This window comes from Mytilus galloprovincialis, chromosome 10, assembly GCF_965363235.1.
Source record: "Mytilus galloprovincialis chromosome 10, xbMytGall1.hap1.1, whole genome shotgun sequence".
Taxonomy (NCBI): Eukaryota; Metazoa; Mollusca; class Bivalvia; order Mytilida; family Mytilidae; genus Mytilus; species Mytilus galloprovincialis.
The window spans coordinates 33,296,802-33,311,930 of NC_134847.1; the positions used below are offsets into that span (position 1 = coordinate 33,296,802).

At 31.8% G+C, this 15,129-nt stretch overlaps 1 protein-coding gene across 2 annotated transcripts in view; it reads left to right on the forward strand.

Moving 5' to 3' along the window:
- Positions 1-216: 216 nt before the first annotated feature.
- The window catches only part of LOC143047419 (uncharacterized), a 28,306-nt gene continuing 13,393 nt past the window's right edge, over positions 217-15,129 (forward strand). The window contains exons 1-4 of one of the 2 annotated variants that reach the window (XM_076220461.1): positions 217-424; positions 2,877-3,174; positions 7,351-7,480; positions 13,555-13,902. In XM_076220461.1, the coding sequence (XP_076076576.1) occupies positions 381-424; positions 2,877-3,174; positions 7,351-7,480; positions 13,555-13,902 (820 nt within the window). In that variant the 5' untranslated portion in view covers positions 217-380. The remainder of the gene's footprint in view (positions 425-2,876; positions 3,175-7,350; positions 7,481-13,554; positions 13,903-15,129) is intronic. The other variant, XM_076220459.1, reaches the window with a different exon arrangement.

Consider the following 15,129-nt stretch of genomic DNA (forward strand, 5'->3'; position numbering starts at 1 on the left):
ATTTTCTTGTACAAATATTCCACTGAATCCGTCAATAAATTAACAAAGGATGGCCTGTTAAGGTTATTATAATCAAATAAATCATTAAATGAACAGTAAATAGTCTGATTTAATAAAACAATTGGAATTTTCCTTTTGACATCACAGGATATTGATTTTTCTCTGCTAATTATCATAATTAGAGAAGTCAGCCAGTAGGAATATGGTAAAGGGTTATTGATTCAGTCTCTGTAATATATTGTCTAATGTAGACGTCAGTGATGGCATCAGCCCACATACAAATTTAATTCATGCAAGGAAAAGATCATATGACACTTAATAATGGAATAAGGATAACACTATTTTAACATTGAACATTTTAATGGTCTAATTTTGGAATTATGTTAAGATTACATAGACCTCTTAATTCAGACTTGACATTCAGGTATTTTGATGTTGTTGTTTATGTTTTAATGTTTATTGTGTATTGTCTGCCATTAGGATTGCATATTGTTCATATTTATACATGAAATAAACATTTCATAATATTTACATATATTTACATGTACATATGTTGAAATTTGGGTTCACAATATTATGTATATATATGTATAGCATTTATAATTAATTTTCCAGGACTAGCAGTTAAATAATCATAATGTCTGGGAGGGTTTCTTTTACTAATGGTTGGTTAAATATGAAAATTATAGAAAAAAGGGGGAGGATATGTCAGTCCTGGTCTATGCATTTTACTCCAAGCCATATAGCTTAGCATAGCTGAAGCTAAATATTTCATAAACAATCTTTGAGCCAAGTTCATAGCCTGTAATTCATTGGTTGTAAAACAGTTATTTGTTTTGCTTTCTTTATATTGTACATAAATTAGGCTGTTAATTTTCTTGTTTGAACTGTTTAACATTTGTCATTTTCAGCCTTTTATAGCTGACTATGTGATTTTGGCATTGTTTATTGTTGAAGGTTGGACAGTGACCTACAGTTGTTAATTTCTATGTCATTTGGTCTCTTGTGGGGAAATGTCTCATTGGCATTCATACTAGATCTTCTTATTTTTATATTTGAAAATATTTAGGTTTTATACAAAGCTTCTTCTTGCTGGTATATCTTACTGATTTAGATGAACTTGAGAATGGAAACGGGAGAGTGTTAAATAGACAATATCCCGACCAAAGAGCATAAAACAGCCCAAGACTAAGAACAGGTCTAAAACACAGCGAGAAAATCACACACCCAGAGGCCCCTCACCAAAAATATGTACAAGTTCAGAGAAAATGGAGATCATTCTTAACTCTGAAACATATTAATGAACCAAAAGTTGAAAAAAAAACCAAGACTAACAAAGGCCAGAGTTACGGGACTTGCAAATTCCTTCTTCTTTTTAAAGACTTGTTCATGACATCAGCCCTAAGTTTCCTTTTGAACAACACTTGTTCACACACTAACCTCAGGGGCCTAGCAATCTGTCTGCAAAAATCCAGCTGTATTCTAAATCGAAAATTGACAAAAATGAAAGCATGCTTTCTGCTCTTTAGTCCGGTTGTTGTCTCTTTGACACATTCCCCATTTCAATTCTCAATTTAAAAAAATGACGAAAATAAGTGAAAATAAATAAATATATTGTGTACAGTATCTTTTTGTTATTCATAACAATCCAGCCCTCTTAAGAAGTTTGTTGACTTATATCTAGACGTTTTAAATACATCTTACCAAGTGACTTGCCTTATTATAAAATCATGCTATTAAGTCAATATAAATTTGGGTATTATTACAATGAAAAAGAGAATTCAACTTCCTTTCCTCCTCAGCCCTGTTTTTATATCTTTTTTCAGACTTGTTCATGACATTAGCCTTATTCATTCTTTTTTTTCAGACTTGTTCATAATATCTGCCCTGACACGTTCTTTGGTTTTCAAACTTGTTCATGATATGAGCCTTGATAATTTATTCTTTTTAAAGACTTGGTCTTAACATTAGCTTTGATATTTCATTCTTTTTTTAGCTCACCTGGCCCGAAGGGCCAAGTGAGCTTTTCCCATCACTTTGCGTCTGTTGTCTGTCGTTAACTTTTACAAAAATCTTCTCCTCTGAAACTACTGGGCCAAATTAAACCAAACTAGGCTACAATCATTATAGGGGTATCCAGTTTAAAAAATGTGTCCGGTGACCCGGCCAACCAACCAAGATGGCCACCATGGCTAAAAATAGAACATAGGGGTAAAATGCAGTTTTTGGCTTATAACTCAAAAACCAAAGCATTTAGAGCAAATCTGACATGGGGTGTAATTGTTAATCAGGTCAAGGTCTATCTGCCCTGAAATTTGAAGATGAATCGGACAACCCGTGGTAGGGTTGCTGCCCCTGAACTGGTAATTTTAAGGAAATTTTGCTGTTTTTGGTTATTATCTTGAATATTATTATAGATAGAGAAAAACTGTAAACTGCAATAATGTTCAGCAAAGTAAGATTTACAAATAAGTCAACATGACTGAAATGGTCAATTGACCCCCTAAGGAGTTATTGTCCTTTATAGTCAATTTTTAACAATTTTCATAAAATTTGTAAATTTTTATTAACATTTTCCAATGAAACTACTGGGCCAAGATCATTATAGATAGAGATAATTGTAAGCAACAAGACTGCTTAGTAAAGTAAGATGTACAAACACATCACCATCACCAAAACACAATTTGGTCATGAATCCATCTGCTTCCTTTGTTTAATATTCACATTGTTTAATATTCACATAGACCAAGGTGAGCGACACAGGCTCTTTAGAGCCTCTAGTTTTCAGACATGCTCATAACATTAGGCATGATAATGCATCTTTTTTCATACTTGTTCATGACATCTGCCCTAATAATGCACTTTTTTTTTTTTAGACTTGTTCATGACATAAGTCCTGATAATGGATACGAAGATGATGGTGGAAGTGATTACTCAGCAAAAGAACAGTATATACTCTCATGTTTATCACAAACAAAACAAAAAACTGTGGACAGATGTAGACCTAAAAATCACATCGAAAGAACAGAGGATAAATTAGGGTACCAGCATAAAGAAGACATACTGGTTTCCCAACAGAAAGCTCTAGAAAAATTAAATAATGTTATAAATTCACAGTATCTAGAATGCCAAGAAAATAAATCTGATGCAAGAACAGGTTCTTTAACTTCTGAGGTATGTTAAAAAGTAAAATCACAAAAATACTGAACTCGAAGGAAAATTCAATCGGAAAGTCCCTAATCACATGGCTAAATCAAATGACATAACACATCAAAAACGAATGGACAACAACTGTCATATTCCTGACTTGGTACAGGCATTTTCAAATGTAGAAAATGGTGGATTGAACCTGGTTTAATAGCGCTAAACCTCTCACTTGTACAACAGTAATTTTGTATTACTTTAAAATCAGACATAAAACTACATAAAGTTATTCATGGTCAACATAGTTTGATCGGTAAAAATGAAATATATTTATACAAGCTTTAGAAATTTAGACTGTTTCTCCTGTTTCATAGCAATCATATTGTTTTTATACAGCAATTTAATTGTGACACTATTACAGTCTTCAGGCCCGCAGCTCAATTTTTGAAAATTTTTAGTTAGATTCTGTTGGCCTGTATGTCTGATTTTTACAGGTCCGAGAGCAATTTTACCTGCCTGGGCTGCCTGGGCTGCCAATCGGCATGAAGACTGTTATTACATGTACATTTGACTCTATAATCTATTGATCTTTGGTTTTTATATAAATAGACATGAATTAAGGCATTAAAAAAGCTTTGATGCAAACAGAAAAATATTAACGTTACTATTTCCTCTCATTGAAACAAACTGTATTTGTATACTGACAATAAGTTAAAAAATTGTTACATAGATATAGGAAGATGTGGTATGAGTGCCAATGAGACAACTCTCCATCCAAGTCATAATTTATAAAAGTAAACCATTATAGGTCAATGTACCGCCTTCAACACGGAGCCTTGGTTCACACTGAACAACAAGTTATAAAGGGCCCCAAAATCACTAGTGTAAAACCATTCAAAAGACTGGAAAACCAACTTTTTTATACAACCGCAAAATTTGAAAAAATTTTCGTCGTATATTGCTATCACGTTGGCGTCGTCGTCGTCGTCATCGTCGTCGTCCGAATACTTTTAGTTTTCGCACTCTAACTTTAGTAAAAGTGAATGGAAATCTATGAAATTTTAACACAAGGTTTATGACAACAAAAGGAAGGTTGGTATTGATTTTGGGAGTTTTGGTCCCAACATTTTAGGAATTAGGGGCCAAAAAGGGCCCAAATAAGCATTTTCTTGGTTTTCGCACTATAACTTTAGTTTAAGTTAATAGAAATCTATGAAATTTTGACACAAGGTTTATGACCAGAAAAGAACGGTTGGGATTGATTTTGGGAGTTTTGGTTTCAACAGTTTAGGAATTAGGGGCCAAAAAAGGGCCCAAATAAGCATTATTCTTGGTTTTCGCACAATAACTTTAGTTTAAGTAAATAGAAATCAATGAAATTTAAACACAATGTTAATGACTACTAAAGGAAGGTTGGTATTGATTTTGGGAGTTTAGGTCCCAACAGTTTAGGAATTAGGGGCCAAAAAGGACCCAAATAAGCATTTTTCTTGGTTTTCGCACCATAACGTTAGTATAAGTAAATAGAAATCTATGAAATTTAAACACAAGGTTTATGACCATAAAAGGAAGGTTGGTATTGATTTTGGGAGTTTTGGTCCCAACAGAATAAGGGGCCCAAAGGGTCCAAAATTAAACTTTGTTTGATTTCATCAAAATTGAATAATTGGGGTTCTTTGATATGCCGAATCTAACTGTCATGACTGTGTATGTAGATTCTTAACTTTTGGTCCCGTTTTCAAATTGGTCTACATTAAGGTCCAAAGGGTCCAAAATTAAACTTAGTTTGATTTTGACAAAAAATGAATCAGTAAGGTTCTTTGATATGCTGAATCTAAAAATGTACTTAGATTCTTGATTATTGGCCCAGTTTTCAAGTTGGTCCAAATCGGGGTCCAAAATTAAACTTTGTTTGATTTCATCAAAAATTGAATAAATGGGTTCTTTGATATACCAAATCTAACTGTGTATGTAGATTCTTCATTTTTGGTCCTGTTTTCAAATTGGTCTACACTAAAGTCCAAAGGGTCCAAAATTAAACTTAGTCTGATTTTAACAAAAATTGAAATCTTGGGGTTCTTTGATATGCTGAATCCAAAAATGTACTTAGATTTTTTATTATGGGCTCAGTTTTCAAGTTGGTCCAAATCAGGATCTAAAATTATTATATTAAGTATTGTGCAATAGCAAGTCTTTTCAATTGCACAGTATTGCGCAATGGCAAGAAATATCTAATTGCACAATATTGTGAAATAGCAAATTTTTTTTTAATTAGAGTTATCTTTCTTTGTCAAGAATAGTAAGCAAGAAATATCTAATTGCAAAATATTGTGCAATAGCAAGATTTTTTTTTAATTGGAGTTATCTTTCTTTGTCCAGAATCAACTTAAATCTTTGTTATATACAATATACAATGTATATTCACTTTTTACTACCAACTGATAGATTAAAATAATCTTTACCATTCAGTGATAACAAGCAGTTTTTTTACATCTTAATATTTTATGATGTATTTAAATGAGTAGTTATTGTTGCAAACTCCATTAGAAATTTTAATGAGATTAGTTTTGGAATAAGGGAAAGGGGGATGTGATTAAAGAAATTGGGTTCAATTTTTCTCATTTGAAATTTCATAAATAAAAATGAAAATTTCTTCAAACATTTTTTTGAGAGGATTAATATTCAACAGCATAGTGAATTGCTCTAAGAGAAAACAAAAATTTTAAGTTCATTAGAACACATTCATTCTGTGTCAGAAACCTATGCTGTGTCAACTATTTAATCACAATCCAAATTTAGAGCTGAATTCAGCTTGAATGTTGTGTCCATACTTGCCCCAATCGTTCAGGGTTCAACCTCTGCGGTCGTATAAAGCTACGCCCTGCGGAGCATCTGGTACTCTTTATAAAAAAAACGAGAGAAGAGAAACATGTATAGATAACATAAACAAACGACAACTACAGTACATCAGATTCCTGACTTAGGACAAGTGCAAATATAAGGTTGTTTTACTTTAAAATCAGACACAAATCTACATATTTAGGAATTCTTGATCAAAATATTGATATACAATAAATGTAAATTTGTATTTTTCCAATATCATACTTAAATAGTCGCATTATTCATAAGAACCTGGCAATAATTTCTAAATTTACAACTTACCTATACCTGCCAACCTCTGAAACCTTCAAAGAGAGAGATCTCCCCCTAAGCTTTGACAGCTGTGTGGGAGATTGTGTGCGAACTACATTTTCAAGAGAAATTTATGACCTGTTTATTTACTCATCTACAAAACACATACAAGAGTTTATTTCTTTAAATCTGGTTATATCCTATTAAAGGTTTGTTGTTTGATACTTTCCTTTTCAATCAAAAGGGGGGGGGGTTGGCAGGTATTTAACTTATCTATTATCTGCGCTATAGCTGATGACATGATAAATGTACAAATATTTCTTGCTGTATAATCAACCATATTTCATAACAATTATTCACTTCTCTGCTGAATAATGAAAACAAATACCATGAAATAAAATTTATAATGGAAATGAGGAACATGTCAAAGAGACAACAACTGGACCAAAGAGCAGATAACAGCCGAAGGCCACCAATGTGTAGTCAACACAGCAAAAAAAAGGCTACTTATTTTCTTTTAAAGAATGAAACAGTGATATTTTCAATCTCTGACCAAGTTTTTTTGCCTTATAAGGTATATTGTTGTTGTATAAATCAGACAATTTTTTTTTTTTCTGTTGTTTTAGAAATATATCATTGATTTGATCCCATTTGATAAATATGTCAATAAAAGAATCACCCATTGAAAGATTACTTGAATATTAACTAATTGCAGTCAATATAATACATATATACATTTGACCTGAATGTTAACAGTTGTTATTTTGGGATGTTCCATTAAGAAAATGTTTTCAGATGTAGATTGTGTATCTGATTTCTGAATCAATTATTTCTGTCATAATTTGAAAATTTAACAGATCGTGAGTGCTTTGTGAGTCATTATTCTCCTAATGATAAATAGAATGTCTGTTATTACATTGCCAGATCTAACCATGTACAATTGATAAAGTATTTACATTGAAAAACATCGAAAATTGGATTACTTTCAAAAAACAAATTGGATGATTTTTGAAGAAAAAAAAAATGTTTGATTTTCTACTATAATTAATGTTTAAGTTTTCATCTTTATTTCAGGATTTAGACAAATCTATAGACAAAACAATCCATAAGTCTTTACCAAACAATAGAAGATGCCAAAGTTCAAATGGTTTTAAAATTCCCAAGAGGCCAAGAAAACTCCCAGAGATTCCTAGACAAGCTAATGGTAAATAATCTTCTAGTGATAATTATTTCATTGTATTGATATTTACTGTATTGGTGTGCTACAGATCTGATATTATTCCCATTTTAGTCATTTTCCCATATTTTTATAGTCCCATTTAGGCTAGCAAAGTTGTTTATGTTTCATTGAAGCAGTACATATGTTTGATAATTTATACAAAGGTTAAATGTCACTGAGATAGCAACCCATTATTTCAAACCAACCAATAAGGGCCAAAAAGGTTTATAATGTACAGTGGATTCATTTATTCTCATGGATATCAATTTTTTCTTCAATTGAGAAAAAATTGCATTTTTTTCATGGATAATTGATTTCTAGGTGTAATATCACCTTTGATTTTCCCCTGGTTAAATTTACATTTTTCAAAAAAATGTGCAGAATTTATCTTTGTTTAAAATAAATAAATACTTGGCATGAGTAAAGTTTTATCCTGTCCAGTACTATAGAAAAAAATTCACATAACATTTCATTGCATTTAAAAAAAATAACTGGAGGTTAACTAATCGAATCTCCCCCTTATTTAACCTGTGTACAAGCTTTAGTAACCATGTAACTTCAAGTTTACAAAATTTTCTATAGAAACCCCAAATAAAAAATAGTAATGGTGCTTTAAAATACCCAAGAATCAAGATATATGTTTATGACCCAGAAATGTTTTACTGCAATAGAATGTAGGATTAATTACCTACAAATGTCATATTCAAGGGAATATTTTTTTCAACCTATTTTTGTATGCAAGCGGATGTGACGTACCATGATTTGGGGGTATTACACCTTCATGGTTTTGCAAAAGTCTGCATACATCCTTGTATAAAATTTGTAAATCGTGGAACATTTAAATTCATGGTTTGCCTGTTCCCATGAAATCCACTAAGATCTGAATTTAAAGAATATTAATGAATCCAAAGGAATATCCCATGTAACTTTGTAGAACACTTATATCAAAACATCAGAGTAAAATATAATATTATGCTGTCCTGAATATAGTCACTAGGATTTGTTTACCTTATTCCATTTCTTTGTTTACCTAATTCCATTTTTAAAATGTCAATATCCTAGTGTCAATTAGGACAGGATCAATACCATCAGTGTTTCATTACACCTCTAGTCAATTATTAATATTGTTCACCGTTTCCATTTCTATCACACGTTATTGACATTAATTTCTGAATATAAAGCCATTATAAGGTTATAACAAGTAGAAAAATGAGTTTTCATTAATCAAATATAATTCATTTGATATTGTTATTATGATTTTATCAATCATAATGAGTAAATTGATATCATTGATTCAGAATACTGTTACGTAATTACAATATTTTGTGCTAGTACATGTATAATGTGGATTCTAACATGACGTCCTTCAAACGCTTTGAGTACACACCCGTGGTAAAATATGAATATATTGCCAGTGCTGTTCCGATTGTACTCCCACGTCATATGCTTTTTTATGAATGAGATACCCGACGTCATAGAACAATGACGTTAGAATGTAAGCATTTTACGGGAAAATACACGCTTGTGAATCCGAAAATCATCACAAGGAAACATACACAAATGATGCTAAAATGTGGCAAAAGCCCTTTATTGTACATCATATAAGACACATAAATAAATTATCATTCAAATTCATCCAAAACTGTCTAAATACATTATTTTAAATAGTTTAAGCATGTCACTAATGCAGTTTGCTCCGTTCTTTTACGCTAGTTTATTAGTGCGTTTATTTATGGGAACGGCAAATATTTGCCTACACCTAGAGCGCTTTGATCCAAAAGAATTGCCGTATGTGTCCTATAAGAATCGAAATAATTCATGGGGGCTTGAATATATCTAGATTTTACCACGGGTTGTCCCTTTATGCCGATATTTTACCCCTCGCTATCGCTCAGGGGTAAAATATTTGTCATAAAGGGCCAACCCGTGGTAAAATCACGATATATTCAAGCCCCCATGAATTATTTCTTAATTATGCAATTGAAAACATTTGATTTTAGTCAATCTTATTAATTGATCATCTGGTCCGAGTACACAGTTATCGTCCCTTGATTTTTGTTGTCCACGAATATAGTCCTTAGTGTGGACAGTGTGTTACTTGTCAATTTTTTGTACACCCCCTTCCAAATTTATTTCTTGATGTTTTATGCCTTAAATAGCAAGAAAGGGATAAAATTACACTGTGAAAAAGTTTGATTCATAAATTTTAATGTAAAGTAGTGATTTGGTCCAGTTGAAAAAGGTTAAAAATTAGCATTTGGGAAGCTGTCAAAAGATTTCTGCAAGACCCCCTTTACATAAAATTGTCCATATTTTGAGTTAGAGCCGATGAAGTTTTCTATAATTTTGATATAATTTGTCCCCAAAGTAGTACAACACACTGTAAAAATATTATTGAGAAAGCGCAGGTGGGATTTTTTTTATTTTCATTTATTGTCTAAAAGAAATGCACTACGAAATAACTGTGTACTCAGACTATCCTTTATAAAGTTTTAAACTTCTGCTTTACAAGTAAGCCAATTTCTGGTAGATCATAGATGTTGTGATGTTACACTTTTGTTTCAGATAAGAGAGAAGGTTTAGTACCATTACAACTTTTAATCCCGCTGCAATTGTTTGCACCTGTCCTAATTTAGAAATCTGATGTTCAGTAGTTGTCGTTTGTTGATGTGGTTCATAAGTGTTTCTCGTTTTCTCGTTTTTTATATAGATTAGACCGTTGGTTTTTCTGTTTAAATGGTTTTACACTAGTATTTTTTGGTGGCCATTTATAGCTTGCTGTTTGGTGTGAGCCAAGGCTCAGTGTTGAAGACCAAACCTTGACCTATAATGGTTTACTTTTATAAATTTTGACTTTGATGGAGAGTTGTCTCATCTGCACTCATACCACATCTTCCTATATCTATGAATAAAATTTGTAACTCACTGTGCTTCCAATTAGATAATGAATATTGATTTTACAACCAGAAATATGACTTTCTGTTTGGCTAGATTTTCTAGTTTTGAAGCTCCAAGAAGATTTAAACAAATATTTTTAACAGAAAATTGCTTATACTTGAAAATGATACAATGGTCCTAATCAGGGTCGGATTCAGACATTTTTTTAAGGGGGGGGGGGGGGAGTGTTCAACAATATGTCCCCATTCAAATGCATTGATTATAAAAAAGGGGATTCCAAAATATTGGTGTAGACAGACAAACTGGTAAAGGCTCAAATGAGTTATATAGTATAACATTACAATATAATAGAAATATATACTCTGGATTAATTAGGGACGACATCAAAAGATCGATGTAGGATAAAAAACTTAAATCAAATAGTTTGGGGGTGGGGTGTTGGTTCAACACTGCTGCAAGTTTTGTTAATCCAAAATCGATTTTACATATATCCATATAGGTAAATCAATTTTTCCGAAATTTAGTTAAGAAAGAGGGGGGGGGGGGGGGGGGGGGGGCGTAAGTGAAAAAACTATGTGAATTAAGTTTTTTATCCTACATTGAATTTTCATGTCGTCCCTTATTGTTAAGGGGAAAGCAATTTTCATGGCTTTTCAGTACAAATTTATATGTTCAACTTACTGCAATTTTTGTATGGGTTTGTATGCAGACTTTTTCAAAAACCATAAAATCAAATACCCATGAAAACACAATCTCTAATCGATCCCTGGAATTTAGTACTTACGAAAATAAATGAATTCATCGTAAAATAAAACTCTGAAAAATTCTTGACTGACTGAACTACATTTAATAGAAAAGTTCCTTCTGAGATACTTACCAAAAAAATGTTGTAGTTATTCAGACAGACATACAAATATCATATAGTCTAAAGCGATCAATTTTATTAGTCTAGTGTTGAATTTTATTCAATCGGAAGATATGAAAACATCAATTAGGATTCTTCTTGGCATAAGAGAAAAAGTGGTTTGCATCTACGTAGGCTCTTGGCAAGGCCATTTTCAACTATTGTTTATTTGAATTTTATGGTGCAATCAGTATGGCCTGTAGAACAAGTCTTGTTTACAATGTATTTAAGAATAAGGAGGTTTCTGCATCTATGCTCTTGGCAAGGCCATTTTCAACTATTGGTTATTTGATTTGAAGTCATTATGGCCAGACGTAGAACAAGTCTTGCTTACAAATATGTATTTGAAAATAAGGAGATTTCCTTACAAATAAAACAAAGTAATCATGTAATCAATACAATGTCATGTGAGAATCTAGTTTCTTTCATGTCATGATGATGATGATGATGATGATGATGATCTTTGAAAATAGAATTGAATTAACTATAACAGTATAATTGCAAATGTTTTGCTTTAAAGGTATTTCGATTAGAAAAATCTTTTTATAAGTACTTCTGTCACAAACTTATCTTGATTTAAGGTGATACCTAACACTACAGGGAGATAACTCTGTAAAGTCAGCTTAACGTTTTAATTACGTTGTGTTGTAAAGGGAATATTAAGCTTCTCAATGATCAAAATTGGTGTTTGTCAAACTGTTATATAACCAGTGTAATTTTTCTGACAAAACAGTTGGTTCAAAATTTTTGAAATTTTTATATTTTTGTAAAAGGGTCAAAGTAAATACTTTGACAAAATTTTATGAAAATTAAACGAGCCAAATTAATTTTAGTGAAAGTGTTGGGTACCACCTTAAATACAATTTTTTTTTTATTTTGGTTTAATTCATCTTGATACAAGTTTTTTTTTTAACCTTTCTTAAAAGTTATAGAGAGATTCACAGTATCAAAAGTTAAAACAACATTGTTCATCAGTACTTGAATACCCATACTGTTCTTTTATTCCTTATCTTAGATATTTAATATCTTCTTCTCTTGGGGGCCAAGTGGTCTATGTAGTTATAGATAGACAATAATATTGCATTGACTTGACATATCAACGATATAAGGATGAGGCTTAGAAACGGGGAGATGCGAGGTTCTGTCGAGGTTTTTCCCCGTTTCCAGCCAAATCCTTAAATCGTTGATATATCAAGTCAATGCTCTGTAATTGTCTTTATACTGCAATCTAAAAAAGAAAACATTTTCAATTGTTGTTTAACGTGGTAATGTTATTATTTGATTTAAATATTGGGAAACTTCCCCATTATATAAAAGGGCCTTATATCATGCAGGCGGAGAAATATACAAGTTGTCAACATGATGAAATGTACATGCATAACCTGTTGAAACCTGCAATCGATGGTGAACGAATTTTTTAGAAAATAGATTAAAATATCAACAATAAGCATGATTAATAGTTTGCAAACCAAAAATATGAACAAGTGAAATATATTTTTTTTAAAGTGCAAAAGAAATAAGTTTGAGTTGCTCAAACATTGGAAACAAGAACAGGTTGAAGATGTCGTATGAATAATTAATTTGGCAATTTCTATTCAAATATTCATGAGGAAAAGTGCTATCTGGTCAGTGACTGTATATATATAAATATATATATATGACATAAAAATATACGGTCAACATATTTTGACTGCTCAAATCGAACGAGTGCAGTATAATAAATTATACTACTGTAATCACTAGCCAGTCAACACTCAGGTTGTGAGTTCGAACCCCACTCATGTTGGTGCACTCGACTCCAATCATAATTGACTTGGATTGTCAGTTTTCCTTTCAAAGGTCAGTGGTTTTCTCAAGGCACTTGGGCTTCCTCAACCCATAAAAACTGACCACCACAAATTGCCAAAAAATGTTGCTTAAAAGTGGCTTTAAAACAGCAACAATCAATCGATCTACTTCTGTTTGGGACAAGTATTTAGATATAAGACTTTCTTATTCTATATCTTTGTGTAGCCAATAGAACCTTAAACTCATCATAAGGCAAATTATCAGAATCAATATTTGTCAAATAATAATTAAATAGGAAATATCGAATAAAACCAATAGCTTTGCACAGTAATTTAAAGCAATAAAAATAAAAAATTGGTTTCACAATAATGAATTTAGTTTTTTGGTTAGAATTAGACTTGATTTTAAAATCTTTATAAAAATCAATCACGGTCTGAAGTATTTTGATTCAAATTGATTTTCATTTCAGCTGAATTACCAGTAGAAGAAGCCAAGTCAACAGTTACAAATGAGAAATGTCTAGCTGACGAACTGCAAGAAGCTCTACTTAAAACTGATTCTGCAGAAGAGGACGATGTGTTTTTACCTAGTGAACCTACCGTAACAAAACAATCATCTGCTAATGACAAAATATATCCAAAATTTAGTCGAAAATATTTAGAAGAGTTGAAATGTTCACACTTTACAAATAGCGTTTCAAAGAACACAAAACCATTTCTAAATTCTAATAATATATATTTGGAAGAGGATTCCTCTGTAGAGAAAAAACATTTATCCGTAGCCTCAGCATCAGGAAGAGACGGAAGAGATTCAGATGGTATGTTCATTCTTCTTTTATGAGGCCCCTCATTGGGGGTGTCGAAGTAATCACATAATCACAAATTTTTCCTTATATAATCACATTTTTTTTTTTTTTTTAAACAAGAAAATCAAATATTCAAAAATAGTCCTAAATTATCAAACAATCAAATAATCATGAAATATTTGGTCTGGTAATAAAAAAAATCACAATAAAATGGCCAAGTAATCACGATAATAATAAAAAAAAAACCTTATGAGGAGGTTCATGTATTCAAAGTTTGTTATGATTCTGCAAAGTGATTTAATTCAAAGGTAGATTCCTACCCTTGAAGGAGCACAAAATTCTGTACATCCTATCTATATAAAGATAAGGAAATGCGGTATGATTTCCAATAAAAAACTAATCCACAAGAGTTAAGTTCAAATATGGGGAGATCAGCAATTGTTGATTGCTGTATGGCCTTCAACAATCAGAAAATTCAATCGGTATAGTTGATTACATGAGGCCCTGATATGGAAAAATTGTCAAACTATTTGAATGAAAACCTGATGACCTAATTTATAACAAAACAAATTTAAGAAAAGAAAATATGACAGACATAAATTCTAGGAATCTAGCTCCATTTGCAAAATTAATGCTATCCTTACCTTTTACTGCTTACAAGCACTTTGAATGACAGCTTATGATTTAAATTGATAAATTTTACACTAAATTCACAGAATTCAACATATTATATTTATCTTATTATACCCCCGCTTTGAAAAAAAGGAGGGTATACTGTTTTACCTCTGTCTGTCCTTCCGTCAGTCCGTCAGTCCATCAGTCCGTCAGTCCGTCAGTCTGTCAGTCAGTCCGTCCGTCCCATGAATATTTTTCGTCTCATTTTTCTCAGGAACTACAATACAAGGATTTCTGAAATTTGGTTTAAGGGTTAATATAAGTCACCTATACCGTGTGATGCGTTTTCAGATTCATCACTCGACAACTTCCTGTTTACCGAACACTTGCATATTTTTACACAATTAATATTATCCACTTGCGGCGGGGGGTATCATCAGTGAGCAGTAGCTAGCAGTTTCACTTGTTGTCAATGGTATCAGTCCTTGATCCATATCAGACCTCAAACTAAAGTTCTCAGGTTTAATAGTGGAGATAAAGAGGAATGATACTAAGGCTGATTTGGATTAAATGTTAAATACTGTAAATTCAGAAATTATTGCGAAAAATGTGACAGAGTTGTAA